Raw genomic sequence first — 21,328 nt, forward strand, 5'->3', positions numbered from 1 at the left:
GGGCCAAAATCAATTTCCCCGATGATGCTTTTGCACGTGGATTATCATTCATCATATCGATAAAGAAAAAGTTTGAGCAATAGGTCATCTGAAAATCTTGCAATATGTTTGTAATTGTTTTATCTTTGTTAATATTATTTTACGATACATTAAAACTTCCCCTCATGAAGTTAAATATTTATTTTTCTTACTAGCTTTTTGTTATTAGAAAAAAACACATGTGCATGAACTTTAATATGTTAGACTTCATTTTCTCTCCCTCCTAGCTATATGCACTATGTAGTATGTGTTCAAGTCTATTCATGTATATCTCTAAGTTTTATTAGTCTAAAGCGCTCCTACTCTTCTATCTAATTGCTTTATATTTCATGGTAATCTCTCATGACTAACCAACTGTATTTGACTTGTAGGCCTGTTCTCTTTAGCTTAACTTCTATACAGTTCCTAATTTACTTATCTCATAAATAATTTAGTTCAATTCAGTTCAGTTCAATAAATCAGAACAGGACTGTAGTTGCCTCACTAACCCTTTCAATGTTATCGACATCCAACCTTCAATTATAAATTTTGGTTGGATTATTGTGCAGTTGTTTGATGATTTTCCTATTGTTCATTTTTGTACTCAATGTTGAATATTTAATTGTCCATCACTCTATTTATTTAGTACTCAATTACTCATATATCAGCATGTATTCAAGTATGAATTTATAATCTCCCTCAAATCCTCAATACAACCTTTCCAAAAATTTTAAAATGTTTGAAACGAATATCCAAAAGGAGAATAATAAGCCAATCAAGTTAGATAAACTTAGTTTGGCTTCCGTTCCAAAAATAAAAAAATAAAAAAAAAAAAAAAAAAAACTTAGTTTTGCTTTAGTATAATGGACCACTTAAATGACTTTTCAACCGTAAAAAATCAATCATACAGTATGATTTAAAAATAACATAGTGTGAATCTTGCTTTGGGAAGGACTTTGGACTTCTGTTGACTAGTGAAGTGAGTGTGGTTACCAAATTCTACAAAATTAAAGAATTAAGTAAAAGCTACAACATTCAATAAAAAATTTCATCTTAATGCAATTATTACTTCATTCTTGACCGTCTGATACAAGAATTTACGTGCGCTAAAGAGACTTCTAAATCAGGATCAAACCAATAAGCCCTTACATAAACCTGGGTTAAAGAAAAGATGATAAAAAAAAAAAAAAAGGAAATTAAAGCTAAAGAAAGAAGAAACAGGTAAAAGATTCAAGAACCCAAAAGCAATTAATCAAAAGAACAAACCAGAAATAAACATTAGTCAAGTGGAAAGCTAGCTTTAATTCCTTCATCATTCTTTTTTTTTACAAAATCCCCTTTTCCCGGCAAACTACTTCATTCCCCTCTTTCAATGGCTAACATCTTCGTCTTCTTCTTCATCTTCTTCCTTTCTCTCTCCTTCCAAACAATTTTCGCTGCCAAATTCCGACTAGTAAACAAGTGCAGACACACAGTATGGCCGGGCTTACTCTCCGGCGCAAACTCCCCTCCTCTTCCGACCACCGGATTCTCTCTCTCCGCCGGAAAATCCCGAACTTTCCATTTCCCAAGATCCTGGTCGGGCCGACTTTGGGCCCGAACCCTCTGCTCCGGCGACCCTTCCGCCGGAAAAATGGTCTGCCTTACCGGAGACTGCGCCTCTGGTAAACTCGAATGCTCCGGCGCCGGCGCTATTCCTCCGGCAACCTTAGCTGAGTTCACTCTCAACGGCGCAGGTGGGCTTGACTTCTATGACGTCAGCCTCGTCGACGGTTACAACCTCCCTATTCTCGTCGTGCCACGTGGCGGCCGCGGAGGAGATTGTAGCCCTACCGGATGTCTTGTCGATATCAACCGCGCGTGTCCTAGAGAGCTCAGTGTTGCGGCGGCGCGTGGAAATGGGAGTATGAAAGTGAGGTCGAAAACGGCCGTCGCGTGTAAAAGCGCGTGTGAAGCGTTTGGGGACCCACGGTATTGTTGTAGTGAAGGGTATAATACGCCTGACACGTGTCCGCCGTCGGTGTACTCGGTGTTTTTCAAGGAGGCTTGCCCACGCGCTTATAGCTACGCGTATGATGATAAGACGAGTACTTTCACTTGTGGAAATGCTGATTATATTATCGTCTTTTGCCCGCCTCCTTACACAAGGTAATTAGGTTTTCTTTTCTTGCTTTTGCTTTTGGAATTCTTGTTGTTCATGTATTATTGGTTTGCTTAGGTGTTAAGTTTTTTACTTTATTTGATGTTAAGCCGTCCGCAAAACTTTAACCAACTAAATAAGTTAATCCGTAGTTGATAATTGTGATTGGTTCGTTCAGTTGATTTGATGTGTATTATTAAAAAAAAAAAAAAAAAAAATAAAAAAAATTAGGGTAATGAATTATTAAGTTGATGTGAGCTGCTTGTAATTGATTTAGAATGATGACAATAATGATTTATAAAGGAAAAGGTATTAGTGATTTAAAATGTGCTAATAATTCATCTGGTTGCTTGTTGGGTCAGTTTAGGATAAATAGTAAGTTTTGCGGCAGTCCACTTGGGTTTGCTTAACTAGATTTGTGAGTGAGTTGGCATATCAATGTGGACGTTGGTACAAAGTATGAAGTGGCTTTTATGTGTAGTGTATAGCGCCTTCCTACAGGGCCCTAGAATGCAATATGTACCCTCCCAGTGAGAATCGAACCCCTGTCGTTTGTACAACAAAATAGACTTCTCTGGGGTGATAATTTATTGCTAGTTCCAAGTGAAGTGGATCCTTGGCGTAAACCGGAGTTAGGACATGTATCTTTATTACGACGAAAAATGATGTAAATGGCGGCAAGGTAATAACATTAACACATTGAGGAGAGTGTTTGAAAATGAATGTGTAACCTTCTAAATTAAAAGAATATCTAATGTGGTTTAGATGCTTATAGTGAAGCCTCCATTTGTTGTTAGTACATGTAGCCTTGTGAATTATGATGGATGAGCTTTTGGTTCATTAACGAGATAGAAATAAGAATATTGGATTGGTAAACTTAAAGGAGGAAAGGTAATAGAGATAGATAGTGGCTGAAAGGTTTAGTTATTAAATACAGTAGTGGAAAGTGAGTGGGTGCTTGCTTACACTAGCAGTGTTAGTTTGTTATGACGGAGAGCTGCATGATTGCCGATGTCAAATGGAGCCTGTACTAATGAAAAAAACTTGCTGAAATATTATTTTGATCATCACTTTTAGGCAAAACAAAATGAAGCCTTTACTAATAAAAAACCTTGGTGAAATATTGTTTTGATCATCACTTATAGGCACTAAGCGGCTATGCCTTCCATTGAGGATTTCATCTCTCTTAAATTATCTCGTTAGATAACATATGTAAGTATTTGTCTCTGCCTTCTTAAAGGCCAAACTTGTTATTGTAACTGAAATCTTAGTGCTCAGTAATGTTCCTATTGGTTTAACCCGAGTTATTTTCACCACTTTTGATAGTCTTCATATAATTCCTACCTTAATTGATAGTATCACTGGTATGCTTCGCATGTTATTCAAAATCTCCACAAATATGGTCTTATTCTTTTTTATCAGGTAAGAGACTGAGAGGGATACAATAGAGTACTACTATTGCTCTTGAAAAGCTCTAATAGTCTCTCCAACATACTTTAGGGCCTAGGTATAATCTGGATGCTAAAACTAACAGCTTTTGAAAGGGATGCAGATGAACATATTTGATCTTGCTGCAGAAAGAACAGAATCGAGATCCTTAGGAGACAAAAAAACAGGAAAAAAAAATCTATGCATTGTTTGCTTTAACTGAAACTATGACAAAACATTATTCAAACCCCTTTCTTTATCTTGACACTTACAAACTGTTAAGGATAGTGTTTTCCCAACCCCTGCTATATGCATATCCTGTTGAAACACACGAGAAGGTGTAGTTGAAATCAATATGATAACAATCCTTCATGCACTAGAGCAAAGGAAGCTGATTTCAATTTGAAAGTATCCTTTGATTGCTAATCTTTTAGAATTCTATGACCCCTAGAAACTGTAAAACATTCATCTGAGTGATGGCAATATCTTCTGTGAGTCATCAGCCATGAAAGTACTGCTGAATATTAGCTACAAAATTAATCTAATATTTAGTAGTTGGTATGGGAAGAATCAGGATGGGAAGTAATAGGTCATTTCTTCAAGTAGAAAGAGGGCTCTTCATACTTGTAGATACCTCTGCTTTCTTAGGATTGGTATACAAATTATATGCCAAAGGTCAAGCAATCAGTGGAAATTTCCTGTCTTGATCAGGGGATTTTAACGTGTACATTGACAGCTTGGTCACTATACCATGGAGCTTAACACTTGACAATTTTTCTGAATCTCCATTCTAATTCCAATTGTGAAAATTATCATGGGATAGAGGGACTGAGGGAGTAATATTTAAAGATATGATTGGCTGATATCTGTAAATTTTGTGTTCGAATTATGACTTGTGAAAAGGCTTTAGCCTGTAATATGTGTAGATGTGGAGCTTGTCCTTTTTCTAGTGAAACTTTTAAACTGGAGTACTTTTCTCTAATACTATTTATTTGCTTTTATCTTGCATTCACTTCAATTAGTTTCTGCTGGTCTGCATACAATATATGTTATCTAATTTGGATATTTGATTGCATCAATTAAATTCTGGATTTATTTGGCATGATACTGCTCAGAGAATGTGGAAGTTTACTGTGTGAAGTGCTTGATTAGCCTTTAAATTAATTGATCCACCTTTGAGACCTTAGGAACTTCACTTGTTTATACAACTTAATGAATCTGGTGAAGTCTAAAGTATTTGCAGCATATGACCACTTAGATCTGCATCCTATTGTCACTCTTATATTATCTTTGTTTGTTTGGGGAACAGATCATCTTAGCCAACTCTAATATGATGCATATACCAATTGCTCTATATTGTTACACTGCAGTTAGGGTAGTTCATTAGTTAAACTATGTATAGCTGTGGAAATTTTTTAACTAATACAAGTATATTTTGTGATTGCATGCTAACTGTACTTTCCCCCCAATGAAGTGTATTTGTGAAGCTCTGATGCATTTGGTAATTGCTGCTTCTCACAATAAAACTGTGACAAATTTTTGTAGCTTAAAATTGCTGGGTAAACGAAGAGTAATGGCAGGTGAACTACCATTGGTGAACAAGACAATGATGTACTTGCATTCAAGAGGCAGCAAAGTATCCTCAGGTCTGACTACTACTCTACTTATTGCTGGTACCTTGCTAGTAGTTTTACATTTTGTTTTCTGGGATCTCATTCTTGTTTACTAACATTGATGGGAATTTTCCAGGCCGGTAGTGAAGAGAAGTGGGTGTTATCTTTTGACCCCATTGTTTTACCCATTTCCTTTCACCTTTTACCATCTCTCTTCAATGCCTGCCTCTCCGAATTCCTGGCTCAAACATGCTGGGAAAAGACGAACAATTCAATGTCATGTATAATTTGAAATATTGCTCAAATCAAACTGTATATATCATTTTTCCCCCTTGCCATAAGCGGCTCACTTAAGGAGCATATTTTAGTTTTGACAGAATGTAATTCCATGTTGTATTCAACAATGTCAGCAAAGGTATCCATTCCTTGAAGAACTTTTACTGTTGGGTTTCTTCCCTGGCTGATCTTAAATGCTGTCAAAGCTTGTGTTTGCACTACACCAATCTTATTACAGTTGAATTTTGTGGCCGGAAAACTTGATGCTTTAATTCCAGATAAACTAGCGATGGAGCTTTGGTTATGACTTAAAATCGAATATTTGAGCTGTGATTTGTCGTTAGTTGTGCACTTAGAACATGATCCCATTTGGTTGATTTGCTATGAGCCTGTGACTGCGAATTCCATTTATATGGACAATTAAGTACACTCCTGATATGCAACCGAAACATCCCCTTCTTTCTACTTGAGAAGAAAAAAAAAAAAAAAAAACACACACACAAACACTAATGGTAGCATCTTAACTCTAAAAATAAATATAATCTTATTTTCTCGGTTTATAACCGACCTGGCCCAAATTGAGTGTGCGTGAAGCCAATGGCCCAAATGCTATGTGTAAGAGTTGTAACCAAAGCCATTTTAGGGGTAGTTTAACATAGTTGATGACAAACTCAAGAACATATGGCCCCAATATGGAAAAGAAGCAAGAATAAACTGGACCCAAATATAGAAAAGTAAGATAATGAGACCCTACCTTAGAGGAAAAGATGCCCATAAAATAACATGATTTATTGCGCAAAAGGCTGGTCTTTAAGATGTAGCAAAAGCAAACCTGCAAATTCAACAAAGTGGAGCGCTTCCTCCAAGACAATTTTTTTTTTTTTTTTAATTTTTTTTTTTAATGGTTAACAGAGTATTTGGAATTGAAAACAAATGGAGGAAAATGAAATTGAGATCCCTAATTTAAAACCTATTAGGCTATTACCTATGGAGCACTTTGTATAACTACTTCGTCCGTCTTAATTTATTTGTTATAAATTCAAACAATATTAAAGAAAGTGAGAAAAAGGTTAACTATATAAGGTATGGAGTGGAAATTTTACATTATCAATTTATGATGCTCTAATATTGTAGAAAGAAATTCATAAATAGGGGCAGGGTACTAACAAAAATTCAATTTATTGATACAACAAGTGGATGTATGCAAATGCAACATAGACATTGCAAGAAAGTTAAATTAACTAACATCAAAATGAAAGTTATTCCTTAACTATTTGCAGCATTATTGGTTCTAGTGGTGTGTTCTGTAAACATAAACTAAATCCAACATGTATGCATGTTCACGTGGGGAAGGAATAAGGATCTTCTAAAGTTAATTTTTCTTTCCTCCTTTTTTTATGAGAGTTTAATCCATGAAAATAAAGTTAAGCCACCGTAACAATATAATGTGAATGGGTCCAATACGTTACAGGTTTTGTGTGCTTGAGTTCATCGTCAAGCATTCTGCATTCCACACATTTGGAATCCTGCATGGGACACCCTACCTTCACCATTATTATTGCTCAATCTATTCTATACTTTTAAATTTACCATCATGCATGTTACACTATATACAATTACACAGTAGTTACTAATTATTAGCTTTACTATGTACAACCTTTACATAAAGGTAAAATTAAGTATGATATATAATAGAGTATGCTGAATTTTGCGGTATTTTTTTATTCTTATTATTATAACTTCACAGTCCATTTAAACGTTTGTATATATGTACTCCTTAATAAATGAATATGATAGTAACATGTTATGCTGAATTTGTACGGGCTAAAATTACGTTTTTTTGAACAATCTAGAGTCAATCGAGTAAGAAAAATCTTACATTGGTTGTATGAAATTTATGAAGGAAAGCATATACGTAATACGTACTATTTTCTAGCTCAAATTAGCGAATGTGTTAGTTGCAAAATAATTTAACATACTTTTCCTAAATTGATGTTTGACATTCATCTTGCATTGCAAAAATTAGCATTGCTTTGATGCGGGAGGGAATCTGTGGATCAATGTGTTGTACTAACATCTTTATCTCTTTCCTTTATCTCTGGAAAAGCTGAACTTCTTTGTTGAACAAAGTTTTGGTATTAAATTTTGTTTGGTCCTCCTTCTAAAGTGTTGTAGAAAGATATTTAGCTACATATATACTTTACTAATTAAATCTATGATATGATTAAAATATTCTAATCTAATGAGTTTATCAAAATATTCTTGAAATTATAGTTGATTATTAATGATCTTTTACTCCTCTTCTAGATATAGATTTTGAGGAACACTATCACATGCAAAAGCTTTTTTTTTACAATATATGATCATGTCATTTCCCATGCATATGTAGCTAATTAATCATATAGTATATGTACTATATTAAGCAACCTGCATTTTAAAATACAAGTTGTAAATTGAACTACCTGTGTAAATTTTGGATTAAATTGAGGAGATTTTTGATTGACAAGGTCACAATAATTAACTTACTCCGTTAAATGAAAACATTTTGAGACTAAGATGCTTCATTATATAGTACTCAACAATCCGTTTTCTTTTAGGGCTAACTTTTTAAAATTACTCCTCTGTAAGACATTATACTCCGCAGTTAGCTTTTCTCCCGCCTTCAATTGTTTCAGAAGGAGCTGTAGACGAGAGATATGAACTAGTGACAAGGTCAAAGTCTATTTTATTATTAGGAAAAATACACTTTAATAATCCCAATTATAGGCGATTTACCTAGAATAATCCCAACTAAGGATTATTTTCTAACGGTACCAACTTTGCCTCTTATTTTCTTCCAGCGGTCCCAATGATCGGTAACCTGTTGAAAAGGTAACTTCTTTAATTTTTTTTTAATAAATGACACGTGTCAACAAGTGATTAGTTTAGAATTTAAAATCAGAAAATAAATAAAATCAGAAAATTCAAAAAAAAAAACAAAAAATTAAAAAAATAAAAATTAATAAAAATAAAAAATTTAAAAAAAATCAGAAAATGAAAAAAAAAAATTAGAAAATTAGGGAAAAAAAATAAAAAACAAAAACAAAAAAATCAGAAAATAAAAATACAATTAGAAAATTCATTTAAAAAAATCTGAAAAGGATAATAAAAAAACAAAAAGTTAAAAAAAAAAAATCAAACAATTAAAAACAAAAAATTCTTTAAAATTTCTGATTTTTTTTTCTAATTTTTTTATATTTTTTATTAATTTTTTGAAATTTTTCTAAGTGCCTGATTTTTTTTTGTTATTTTCTGGTTTTTTATTATTTTTTGATTTTTTTTAATTTCAAATTTTTTATTTCAGATTTTTTTTTAATTTTCTGTTTTATTATTTTCTAATTTTTTTTATAATTGTTTTATGTTTTTTTTAAATTTCTAATTATTTTTTGTTTTTTTTTATTTTGGACCAATCGTGTGTTGACACGTGGCATATGACTTGTTACAACATGTTATTGACCTGTAGTTGACCGGTTGGGTCTACTAGAAGAAAATAAGAGGCATAGTTGGCACCGTTAGAAAATAATCCTTAGTTGGGATTTTTCTAGGTAAATCGCCAATAGTTGGGATTATTAAAGTGTATTTTTCCTTATTATTATTATTAGTTTTTTTTAATGAGAATTTCTAATTTACTAGCTCAATATCTCTCAAAAGATCACTTGAAATTTGGGAAAAGAGGGGAATACAGCACACAGAGAATCCAATGCCTGATAAAACTTATTATGGTATCACATCACATTGAACAAGCCTAATAAAACTACCACTCCGCTTTTTCATGGCGCATAGAGCTACATACATGGGTATTTTATTAAGGGTTTGTTCTCTTCAGCTTATTTTCAATTTAGTTCAGCTCCAATCAGTTCAGTTGAGTTCCTAATTTTCTTTTCTCATAAAATATTCAGTTCAGTTCACCTCCAATCAATTCAGTTCAATAAATCAAAATTCAATTTTTTTTTTCCTCTTATCTTCCTGTTTCTCTTCTCACCGTGAACAATGGGGGATACACCACCACCTCCACCACCCAAAATTGAAGTAAATTCTCCGTTCTACCTTGGACCGCAAGATCGGCCGGGTGATTTTATCACTTCTCAACGTTTAAAACTCGATAATTTCAATGACTGGGCTCACGCAATCCGACTTGCTCTGTCGTCTCGCCGCAAATATGGTTTCTTGGATGGTAGTATTCCCACGTATGTTCCTCCCTGTACGAAGGATGACTGGATCACTATTCAATGTATGCTTGTTTCTTGGTTAATGAATACCATTGACCCAGAGGTAAAGTCGATGCTTTCTCACTATGATAATGCTAAACGGTTGTGGGATGACTTACATGAACGTTTTTGCCTTGTTAATGGACCTAGAATTCAGCAAATTAAATCTGAAATTAATGCTTGTGAACAACCAAAAAGTATGCCGGTGGCCGTTTATTTTAGTAAACTCTCTGTTTTGTGGGATGAACTCGACAAACATGAACCTTTGATTGCTTGTATATGTGGAAAATGCACTTGCAATATTGGCAAACAACATGCCGATAGGAGGGATGCTGATCGTCTTCAGCAGTTTCTGTTGGGGTTGTGCTCGGAGTATTATGCTCCCCTTCGTTCCACCTTGTTGTCTCAAGAACCTCTGCCCACGCTGAACAGAGCGTTTCAGCAGATTTCACAAGATGAGCGAGTCCGTGGTATTTCTCGCTCCAAGGAAGAACCACCATCGTCCTCGGCGGTTGGTTTTGCGGTTTGAGCAGCTGCTGGTCGAGGCCGTGGTGGGTCTGACAGGCCACTGGTGTGCGACAGGTGCAAGAAAATAGGCCATGATGCAAGTAAGTGCTGGGCCGATAAAACATGTGCTCACTGTAAGAAAAAGGGTCATGAGGAAAACCGATGTTATGACCTTCATGGCTGGCCAGAGGGGGTGGGCCGTGGTAGAGGTCAGGTTCGGGCCAACGCTACCTCAGCAGGTGTTCTAGGCTCGGGTCCGGGTTCTATAAGTGCTTCTAATTCTTCTTCTTCGACTCAAGTGTTTACTAGTGAGCAATGGAAGGCGATTACGGGTTTGATGGGTAATGCTACACTTTCCGATAATCGTTTGAGTGGTAAGTTTGATGATACCTCTTGGATTATTGACACAGGAGCTACGCATCATGTCACCGGAGAAAAACATTGGCTTTTCGATATAAAAAGCTTTGAATGTCCGGTTGGTTTACCCAATGGAGATACGGTTTCAGCATCTCTTATTGGCTCTGTTTGTTTATCGGACAAGATTACTCTCACCGGAGTACTCTATGTCCCTAATTTGAGTTGTAATTTGATTTCTGTTTCGCAACTCAGTGATGACCTTAATTGTACTGTCCAATTTAACTCTTATATTTGTGCTATTCAGGACCAAACGAAGGAGCTGATTGGAACGGGAACTAGGAGGGACGGATTGTTTTACTTTAGCAAAACGGATTTGGTACATCATATGAGTGCTCTTGCTGCAAATTCAGAGTTGGAGTTATGGCATCGTCGCATGGGTCATCCTTCCGAGAAAGTAGTTAAGTTACTTCCTACAGTTAGTAATAAAGCTTGTTTAGATAAAGGATGTGAAGTATGTATGCGTGCTAAGCATCCTAGAGATAGTTTTCCCTTGAGTGATAATAAAGCATCTAGAATTTTTGAAAAAATTCATTGTGATTTGTGGGGTCCGTATAGACATGTTTCGTCATGCGGTGCTCGTTATTTTTTGACTATAGTGGATGATTATTCTAGAGCCGTTTGGATTTATTTAATGAATGATAAAACGGAGGTTTTTCGTATGTTTTTGATGTTTGTTGCTATGGTGGAAAGACAATTTTCACAAACCATAAAAATTGTGCAAAGTGATAATGGTACGGAGTTTAATTGCTTGCGTGATTTTTTTGATGCTACGGGTATTATTTTCCAAACCTCTTGTGTGGGTACACCGCAACAAAACGGGAGGGTAGAGCGCAAACATAAACATATTTTGTCAGTTGGGAGAGCTTTGAGATTCCAGGCCAAATTACCCATTTATTTTTGGGGAGAGTGTGTTCTTGCCGCGGCTCACCTTATTAACCGTACTCCAACTCCGTTGCTACAAAATAAAACCCCTTTTGAAATCCTCTTTGATAAACCCCCTTTGTTTGATGCCATTCGTACTTTCGGTTGTTTATGCTTTGCACATAATCAGAAAACTAATGGGGATAAGTTTGCAAGTAGAAGTCGGAAGTGTGTCTTTGTTGGCTATCCTTTTGGGAAGAAAGGGTGGCGTTTATATGACCTTGAATCTAAGGTGTTTTTTGTGTCACGGGATGTTAAGTTCATTGAAGATGTGTTCCCGTTTGCTACTCCGGAAGACGTTAATATTGAGCCTCACATGTTTGATTCGGGTTATGATGTCCATAATGATTTTATTGAATTTGAGGAAAGTGATGGTTTTGTGGTTGAAGATGTGTCAAATGACACTCGAATTTTGGGTGAACATGCCCCTGCGAGCAGTCCTGCTGCTGCTGCCCCGCAGGGGGGGGGCTGCGGGTGAGGAAGCCTCGGCACAGCAGCCCAGCATACGGGAGACAGACCACTCCGCAGCCAGGCCGCGGCCAGAGGGCGTACACCGCAGCCCGGTTGCGGAGGAAACTGCTAGCAGCACTGTTACTGTGCAGCAGCAAGCCTCCAGTCACGTCACTGATGGTGCAGGGGCAGCAGCTCCCGAGCCCTTGGGGCGTGGTTTCCGAGAAAAGTTTCCAAATGTACGCCATCGAGATTTTGTGACTCACTCCGTGTTTGCTAACAATCCGTCTCCCTCCACTCCGTCCTCCAATACTCCTTCAGGTACTCCTTACCCTTTAGCACGTTATATAAATTGTGACAAGTTTTCAGTGAATTATTGTAAGTTTTTAGCAGCTATTGTTGGTGGTCATGATCCGAAATCTTTTAAAGAGGCCATGAAACATGAAGGTTGGAGGAAATCTATGCAAGAAGAAATAAGGGCCTTGGAAGATAACGGTACATGGACCTTAGTGCACCTTCCCCCCGGTAAACGTGCACTAGGGAGTCAATGGGTGTTTAAGACAAAATATTTGTCTAATGGTGATATTGAACGACTTAAATCTCGTTTGGTTGTTTTTGGTAATCATCAGCAGGAAGGCATAGATTATGGTGAAACGTTTGCTCCAGTTGCTAAGATGACAACGGTTCGGGCTTTTCTTGCGATTGTAGCATCAAAGAATTGGGAACTTCATCAAATGGATGTGCATAATGCTTTCTTGCACGGTGATCTTGATGAGGAGGTATACATGAAACTCCCTCCTGGGTTTGAAAGTGAGGATCCTACATTAGTATGTCGCTTGGACAAGTCTTTGTACGGGTTGAAGCAAGCACCTAGGTGTTGGTTTGCAAAGCTAACTACGGCTTTGAAAGGGTATGGTTTCGTTCAGTCTTACTCTGATTATTCCCTTTTTACGTACACTAAAGGCACAGTTCAGATTAATGTCTTAGTGTATGTTGATGATCTTATTATTTCTGGTAATCATTCCGCTGCACTAGTTGGTTTCAAGGCTTATCTCAGTGATTGTTTCAAGATGAAGGATCTAGGTCCTTTGAAATATTTTTTGGGCATCGAGGTTGCTCGTAGTGCTTCAGGTTTATTTTTATGTCAACGAAAATATACGTTGGATATTATTTCTGAAGCAGGTTTGTTAGGGGCAAAGCCGAGTGGTTTTCCCATAGAGCAAAATCACAAGCTCGGCCGTGCCACAGGTGCTTTTCTTGAGGATCCGGAGGTGTATCGTAGGTTAGTTGGTCGATTGATTTATCTAGGGGTAACTAGACCTGATCTAGCATACTCCGTTCATATTTTGTCTCAGTTTATGAAAGAGCCGCGCATTGAGCATTGGGAAGCAGCAATTCGGGTTGTTCGTTATTTGAAAGGTACTCCGGGTCAGGGTATTTTGTTGAGTGCTACTAGCGACCTTACCTTGGAAGGTTGGTGTGATTCGGATTGGGCGGCTTGTCCTCTAACTCGTCGCTCCATCACAGGTTGGTTGGTGTTTTTAGGTCGTTCTCCTATCTCTTGGAAGACTAAAAAGCAACCAACTGTTGCGACGTCCTCTTGTGATGCCGAGTATAGATCTATGTTGGCAGTTACTTGTGAGCTAAAGTGGCTTAAGGGTTTGTTGCTTAGCTTGGGTGTACATCACCCTAAGGCAATCAAGTTATTCTGTGACAGTCAATCTGCTTTGCACATTGCAAAGAATCCGGTCTTTCATGAAAGGACCAAACATATTGAAGTCGATTGTCATTTTGTGCGAGATGCAATTACAGAAGGCTTGATTTCTCCTTCCTACGTTCCTACGACTACTCAATTGGCTGACATTTTCACAAAGGCTCTTGGGAAGACCCAGTTTGATAATATTTTGTCCAAGTTGGGCACTTATGATCCTAGTACTCCAACTTGAGGGGGGGGGGTATTAGGATATATTTTGGTAGAATATATTTGTTTCTATCTTTTATATTGTTTCCTTATTTCTAGTAACCTAATTAAGGTAATACTAGGAATAAGCTTGTATATATCGGTGATCACCCCAATTAATGAAGGTCAAGTTGTGAGTTTATGCAATTTAACACAGGCTCTAAGGGTATTTACATCACAAAGCATGATGTGCTATTGGCCTATTGCTTTCGAACAAATATTCAAGTATGTATACTTCCTAATTCACTAATTTTTATACTTGTAATTATGCATTAATTATGTATGAAGTACTCGTATACATCTTCTCACTGCTGGAATTCAAAAATGTGAAAATGGTCAGACAACGGTCAAATATTCACAACATTATTAGCAAAGGGCGCATAGCAACGGTCTGATCCAATCAAGTTACTCTTCTTCACTTTTTTAATTCAGAGTTCCTGATCACCTGGTTAAACAAAACCTAACAGTTCTTGGATTCATTTTCTACAATTTCTTACACCATAATTTTATATCTCATGTCGCACCACTAATTAATGAACTAATAATTGATAGCTAGTCAAATTACATATGAGTTATAATGTGAGTTGTTATAAGAATTAAGACATAAAATACACTACCTCCATTTTATATTATTTGTAACGATTTAACATAAAGTAAAGAGTAAAAATATCTAATCGTTGCAAATAATATGAAACGGGGTAGTTAAAACGATTATACAAAAGATTGGAATTTTGAAGACTTGTACTGTACTATTTGAAATCATGCCAACGTGATGGCTTTAGTATTCAAACAATGTACAACTCGGTGCACATTTGCTAAGTTGAATTGGATATTGCTACATCTACCCATAAACTAGCCTACGTAGAAGAAGTGGTGGTGTTGCCCAATTCCAAATAAAAATTGTTCTAGTTGTGCTTGTTCGTTCACGTGAAATGAGGTGAGAGGACAAACAATAATAAGAATTTGACAGTATTATACATGCGAAGTTGAGGTCACATGCATGTATATCTTGGCACCACTTAATTAAACTAGATTGTATTAATTTAATCTCATATGATATAATGATAATTATTTTGAATGCATATATAATATAATTGCATGAAACGCAATGACTTCCCAATATTATGAAGGGTGGATATTTCATAATTATTAAACTTTATACAATAAAGACCAATTTGTAGTACATTATATTACTAGATAAAACCTATTACGGTGACCTACTCTCGAGTAATCCATAAGTTAACAGGATTATTAGCTCATTAGCTCACTAGCTAGAACTAGAAGGTTCAGTTATTATATGACAAATCCAAACCTACATGTCATAGACATTGATTAGCACATTATTGATTCCTTAAATACTACTGAGTATGATTAATTACTTTGAGATTTAGAATAATGGTGTATATTTTTGGTTGGGTTAGTTTGAAATCAAAGTAATTTGCACAGCTCAACCTTTTTCCTCTTGAGATAGAGAGATATAAGACCCAAATTGCCACTCCCTTTATTCTCCCTGGCTCTTTTCTTCGCAAGTTGTAGGCTGAAAGCCTGCAGCAGTGCAACCATCTGGTCATTTCTACGACTCTCTCTTCCCTTGTTTTATTTTTTCGTTGACAAGGACCACTCCCTCTAGCATCTTACACCAAATTAGGTATGAAATTACTAAAGTTGTTGTAGCATGTTATATGAAATTGTAGTAGAAGATAATTAGATACAATTAATACAGAGTATAAAGTAGTTAAAATAGGCCTGTAATTAATGAAGTTGTGGCGTAAAAATTTTGCAAATACCCTGCATATGAATTTACCTTGTACGTATACATGTACTCACAACAACCAATTACAAAATCCACAAAATTTTGGCTTCCACCTCAATGATGTAGGAATTAACATCCTTGAACATGTGACACTCAGTCACTTAAGATATAAGGCAAGCACACCAAAAAAAGTGTTACAAAAAAGGAGCAAGAGTTAACTCTAAGTTGCTATGGTCTATGGAGTATATTAGCTTATAAAACATGAAGAAACAAGTTTAGATCTAGGCATTGGTCAAATTGTGAAGTTTGAGTAAATTTGCCCCCCTAAAAAGATGCATCCCAAATAGAGCTGTCAAAAACCGACCCGAACTGGTGAATCCGAACCGTTTCGAACTGTTCCGAAAAGGAACCGAACCGCTATGAACCTGTTATTTTAAAACCGTAAATCGACCCGACCCGATTTTTAAAACCTGAAACTGAACCGATCCGAATGTTTGAGAACCGTTAATGAACCGTACCCGTTATCAAGCAGAACTGATACAACCCGAAACCGAGAACAACCCGAACCGAGTACTTCCGAACCCGATAGCAACCCGACCCATTGTAAATCGAAACCGATTAAACCCGACAAAAACCTGATAAACCCAAATCGTTTACAACCTGTAACTTAAAGCCGAACACTATATTGTATTAAAAAAATCTGAATCAAAAGCTAACTCTAGATTTGTTATTATTATTTGATCCTGAAAATCTTTATACAGAAAAGGGACTTAATTAAAGCTAAACAACTAATTAGTACTCCGTATGATCTATTGGAATAACTAATTATAGAATGTTGAGGATATACTAGGACATATACGTTAACGTAACCCGTTTAAAACTGGCAAAACCAGTTGTCAAACCGGCTATGTTCAACTCGAGCCAATTATGACCTGAACCGATTACAACCCGACCCGATATGTTTTGACCCAAAACCCGCTTTAAACTGACAAACACCGTTTTTAAACCGACCGACTTTAACCCGAACCGATAATGACCCGAACCAATTATAACCCGACCCGATTAGAATCCGACCCGAAAAGAAACTGTAATAAAAACAAACCTAACCGAACCGACCCGAAATTATTTAAAACCGATCCGAACTGACCCGATAATAATTCCAACCTGTTAAAAACCGATCCGTTGTAAACCGAAAACCGATAAACCGAACCAAAAACCGAACCGCAAAACCGATTGACACCCCTAATCCCAAAGTATGGATGTATATTTTTGGAGTGATGTAAATATTTTAGGTCACCAACAACAAAATTACAAGTCACAATACAAATGGACTCTTTATGTAGAATGACTTGTAGTCAGTTAAACAAGGTGCCCATATGGGTTGGGATAATGCGTTAAGGTTAAACTAATAAACAAATGACCCAACCCATCTGAACAGTGACAGAGCAAAAAAGCCACTAAACAACCCTACCTTCTTGGCTGATGCAACTAAATCAAGTATTAACTATTAATTTAATTAATTAATTAATTAATTATACTCTACTACTAAAGTAGCATGATTATGAGTTCGTATAAACAAACATTAATATGAAATTAGAAATCTGATTAAAAGGAATAAACTGAGAGACAGATGAAATATTATAAGATTTTCTTAAGTGTGCCCTACTCTCTTCTCTGACACTCCCTCTTTCTCTCTCTCTCTACTCGAGGTGTAAATTTGTTTGTTTTATGGGTGTTCAACACCCCATTTTTCTGCCCAATTAGCCACTTCCTCACTCCCCCCTTTCCCACTGTATTTCTTCCTCCATTTCTCTTTCTTGAACAGAGAAAAAAAACAGAGGAAAAACAGGGGAAAACAGAGTTATTTTAAAGATTTACACATGGATCCACTAAAATACTTCAAGTTATTCTTCATTCTCAATGTTGCTATCTCACAACTTTATCTTACAGGTACATATTCATTTTCTCAGTTTGAGTGAACCAAAAATGTCATCTTTCTTCCATTTACTTCCTAAAATTACTAACTTGAACCTCATTTCATCTTCTAAGAGTTCTAAGTACACTTAGTTTTATTACTTCAAGTCTGTTTATTTTCAAATGAACTAAAAATGCTAACTTTTTCTTATTTAACATATTGCGATAGTGTCCATTATACACTCGAGTGTACCTATAAGGCTATAACTTATCTTCCGAAGCTCAATTGAGTATGGTACAGCCGGGTGTATAACGGATTTTGCAGTGTCTCATTCTACAAGCTTTTTAACGATTTGCAAACTTTGGATTTGACAGGAGTTTCAGGAGCAACATTCACATTCGTCAACAGTTGTGAAAACACAGTTTGGCCCGGAATCCTAGCCAATGCAGGTACCCCTAAGCTTGAATCAACCGGTTTCGAACTCCCAACCGGCACTTCCCGGTCATTCCAAGCCCCAACCGGTTGGTCCGGTCGGTTCTGGGGTCGAACAGGCTGCAATTTCGCCGACTCCGGGCTTGGCTACTGCGAAACCGGAGACTGTGGCTCCGGCGGCGTCGAGTGCGACGGCGCCGGCGCCGAACCTCCGGCAACCCTAGCCGAGTTCACCTTAGGAACAGGTAGTCAAGATTTCTATGACGTCAGCTTGGTTGACGGGTATAATTTACCCATTTTGGTTGAGGTCAGTGGCGGGTCGGGTCAATGTGCCGATACCGGGTGTGTGGTAGATTTGAACCAAGTTTGTCCGACTGAGCTTAAGGCAGGGAATGGCGGCGCGTGTAAGAGCGCGTGTGAGGCGTTTAAGAGTCCCGAGTATTGTTGTAGTGGCGCGTATGGATCGCCTTCCACGTGTAAGCCTACGGTTTACTCGAAGATGTTTAAGTTGGCGTGTCCGAGGTCTTATAGTTATGCTTATGATGATCCTACTAGTACTTTCACTTGTAGTGGAGCTGATTATACCATTACATTTTGCCCGTCTACTCCAAGGTATGATATGATACTCACTACCTATCTGTGTGAAATGTGAATGCGGGTTATTATATTCATTACATTTCAATATAATTGCAATAGTTTGATTAGTATACCAATTCACGAGTTTGATTATAAATATAAGCAATTATTCACGTATGTAGTAGTCTAGTAGAAGTATTAATATAAAGTGAAAAAAGTTGATAGAGTATTGCATGCGAATCATACAATATTTCCTAAGAAGTACAAGTACGAAGTATATTGTATGAAAATTTAGTTATTTTTAACTCAGAATTCAGAAATAGTGTTATACACTTATACTCCGTAGTCAAGTTGTTGCAAAGTTGAGAGTGTTACTCCGTATTATAAGATGACTACACTATATGTGCTTGTAAGTCTAAAGTTGGCACAAAATGATGCACTCACCAATAATTCTTGGAAGTAAAATTATTAACAATAGGACAAATGGGTTGAATCCGTGTTTGAATATATAAGTGTTTCGGGTTTGAGTCGTGTTTTCGTATCAAAACAATAATTATGGTCTTGCTGGATTCAGGTTTCTTTCCAGTGATTTGTACTGGGTTTGGATCGGATGTGGGTCATTAATTTATACTCTACCCATATTAGCTAATTTCTGTAACAGGCTAATGGACATGAGAAAACTCTTCCCTACAAAATTGTTTAATTTCTGACAACATTCAATCAATGCAATGTGTAATGTATGGAGTGTAATTGAATTGGTGTTTGTATTTGTCAACAGTCAAAAATCAGCAAGAGAAACTGCTCCTACTCCAGTTACTCCTACTCCAATGAACCCAACTCCAATGACGACGACACCTCCAGTTTTTACCGGGTCAGGGTCGGATCCAATGGTCTCAACACCAACTGAACCCGCAGGAGGAGACATGGCTTATGGATCAGCTTCCGATGGTGTACCTGGAATGGTAACTGGACCCGGAACTGGAACCGGTACTACAACCTCAGCTATGCTAGCAGATGGGTCATGGTTAGCTGGCTTAGCCATGGGAAACTCACCTTTATTAAAACCCACATTATTATTACCCCTTGTTTGTGCACATTTTTCTCTTATCCTCACATTTCTCTCTTTGTAGTGAAAATAGCGGATATATTCATCTGTAATCTTATTAGTATTATTCAATCTAGCCTTTCATCAAACAGGCAAAGCCGAAAAGGGGTGTTCTTGTTGTCCAGAATTCATCAAGAAAAAGGCTGAAGATCGCCCAAATATATCAGATCAACCCAATCAACTATGAAAGATGTATACTTAAATATTGGTATTTATTTGGGATTAGGGTTTTAATATGAGTTACTCCGTATTAGTGTGAACTTGTACAGAAAAAGAAGGGGATTGCGGGTGTCGCAAGATTGCAGTTATTTTGTGTCAGCAGTACTGCAAATGGATCTGTTTTAGTAGTAATGTCATGATTCATATCTATGGATTTTGGTACCATTTCTAATGATGAAGTCATCTTAAAAATAAAGGTGTGTTAATTTTTAATAAATGAATTTGGAATTGAATAATGAATGAATATCTGGTTAAAGATATTTTGAATAAATCTTGTCTTAGAATTTGAGAGGAAAAAGTTGTGCGTCATACTTCTTTTGACTTATGGTCTTGTAAAAGTTGTTATTAATCATCATTGTAACGATAATTATTGGGTTAATTCGGTGTCATTAGTCTTTATTTGTGGCTTGATTTGAGGTTGTCTAGCTGATGAATGGCGTTCTATCAAAGTATTGACATAAAATCATTTTGTGTCACCATATAAGCATTCACTTCAACCTGAGTTTAGCCGTGTAGGTGGATGGATGTCTTGAAAATGTGATGAGCATGGTATCAACTATCAAACGACTTTTGTGTTTGCCCTCGAATTTGATAGAGTGAATATGGAGTAAATAATTACAAATTTTAAAAGAAATTGTGCTCCAAAGCCTCCAATACAGTTATTTCATTGCTGCCGACATGGTGTGGGGTTAACAATGTTTTTACTAACAAAAATTGCAGAATCTCTATGTTGTTTTTGACTTGGGTAACGCAGTTTGACATATTTTTATTTACTTCATATGCATCAAACTTTATGTACAAGCAGTAGTGGCGTAGTGCAATACAACTATACTGTCGCAAGTATCGACGCATATAAATATCAAACTCATTACAACATTTACAAGTGTGAAAATAATTTCCTTGTTAAATTATACATGTATGGTTAACCCCTTACTTAATCCTAAACCCTAGCCCTAACAATGTCACAATCAAAAACACCTCGATGATTAATTATGAATCCACTTTCCATATACGGAGTATAGAGTAATATTTTAAGTGTTTGATTTTATTTACAATATGAAACGACTCATTCATTATAGATTTTCAATAACATTTGAATGATTTAAGTTAGGATGTATTACCTTTAACTTATTTCATTGATGGATCGATCTTACAAAATTTTCATTAATTTATAAGGTAAAAATTCAATCAAATTATTGCATCAAATTATATTAGATCGGACCACTAAGATTTAAACCATATCAAATATATCAAAACACTTTATTTTAGGTTAAGAGAACAAGTCTATTTAGTAGTAAAAAGTACTACCCTCGGCCTCCCTAACCACTCAATCCTTGATCAATATACTGAT

At 36.4% G+C, this 21,328-nt stretch overlaps 2 protein-coding genes across 3 annotated transcripts; both read left to right on the top strand.

Moving 5' to 3' along the window:
* The first annotated feature begins 1,095 nt into the window (after positions 1-1,095).
* On the top strand, positions 1,096-5,696 carry LOC145590039 (thaumatin-like protein 1b). 2 transcript variants are annotated; one of them, XM_081646771.1, is made up of 3 exons: positions 1,110-2,166; positions 5,132-5,232; positions 5,336-5,696. In XM_081646771.1, exons 1-3 carry the CDS (start codon positions 1,391-1,393, stop codon positions 5,341-5,343), a joined length of 885 nt encoding a protein of 294 aa, XP_081502897.1. In that variant the 5' UTR covers positions 1,110-1,390; the 3' UTR covers positions 5,344-5,696. The 2 variants fall into 2 exon arrangements, with proteins under 2 accessions (XP_081502896.1, XP_081502897.1); XM_081646770.1 differs by lacking the exon at positions 5,336-5,696 and having other exon boundaries at positions 1,096-2,166; positions 5,132-5,315.
* Positions 5,697-17,406: 11,710 nt separating this feature from the next.
* LOC145588332 (thaumatin-like protein 1) lies at positions 17,407-20,197 on the top strand. Its single transcript, XM_081644973.1, has 3 exons — positions 17,407-17,680; positions 18,020-18,689; positions 19,432-20,197. Exons 1-3 carry the CDS (start codon positions 17,611-17,613, stop codon positions 19,781-19,783), a joined length of 1,092 nt encoding a protein of 363 aa, XP_081501099.1. The 5' UTR covers positions 17,407-17,610; the 3' UTR covers positions 19,784-20,197.
* The last annotated feature ends 1,131 nt before the right edge of the window (positions 20,198-21,328 follow it).

Source organism: Chenopodium album, chromosome 17 (assembly GCF_948465745.1).
Source record: "Chenopodium album chromosome 17, dcCheAlbu1.1, whole genome shotgun sequence".
NCBI lineage: Eukaryota > Viridiplantae > Streptophyta > Magnoliopsida > Caryophyllales > Amaranthaceae > Chenopodium > Chenopodium album.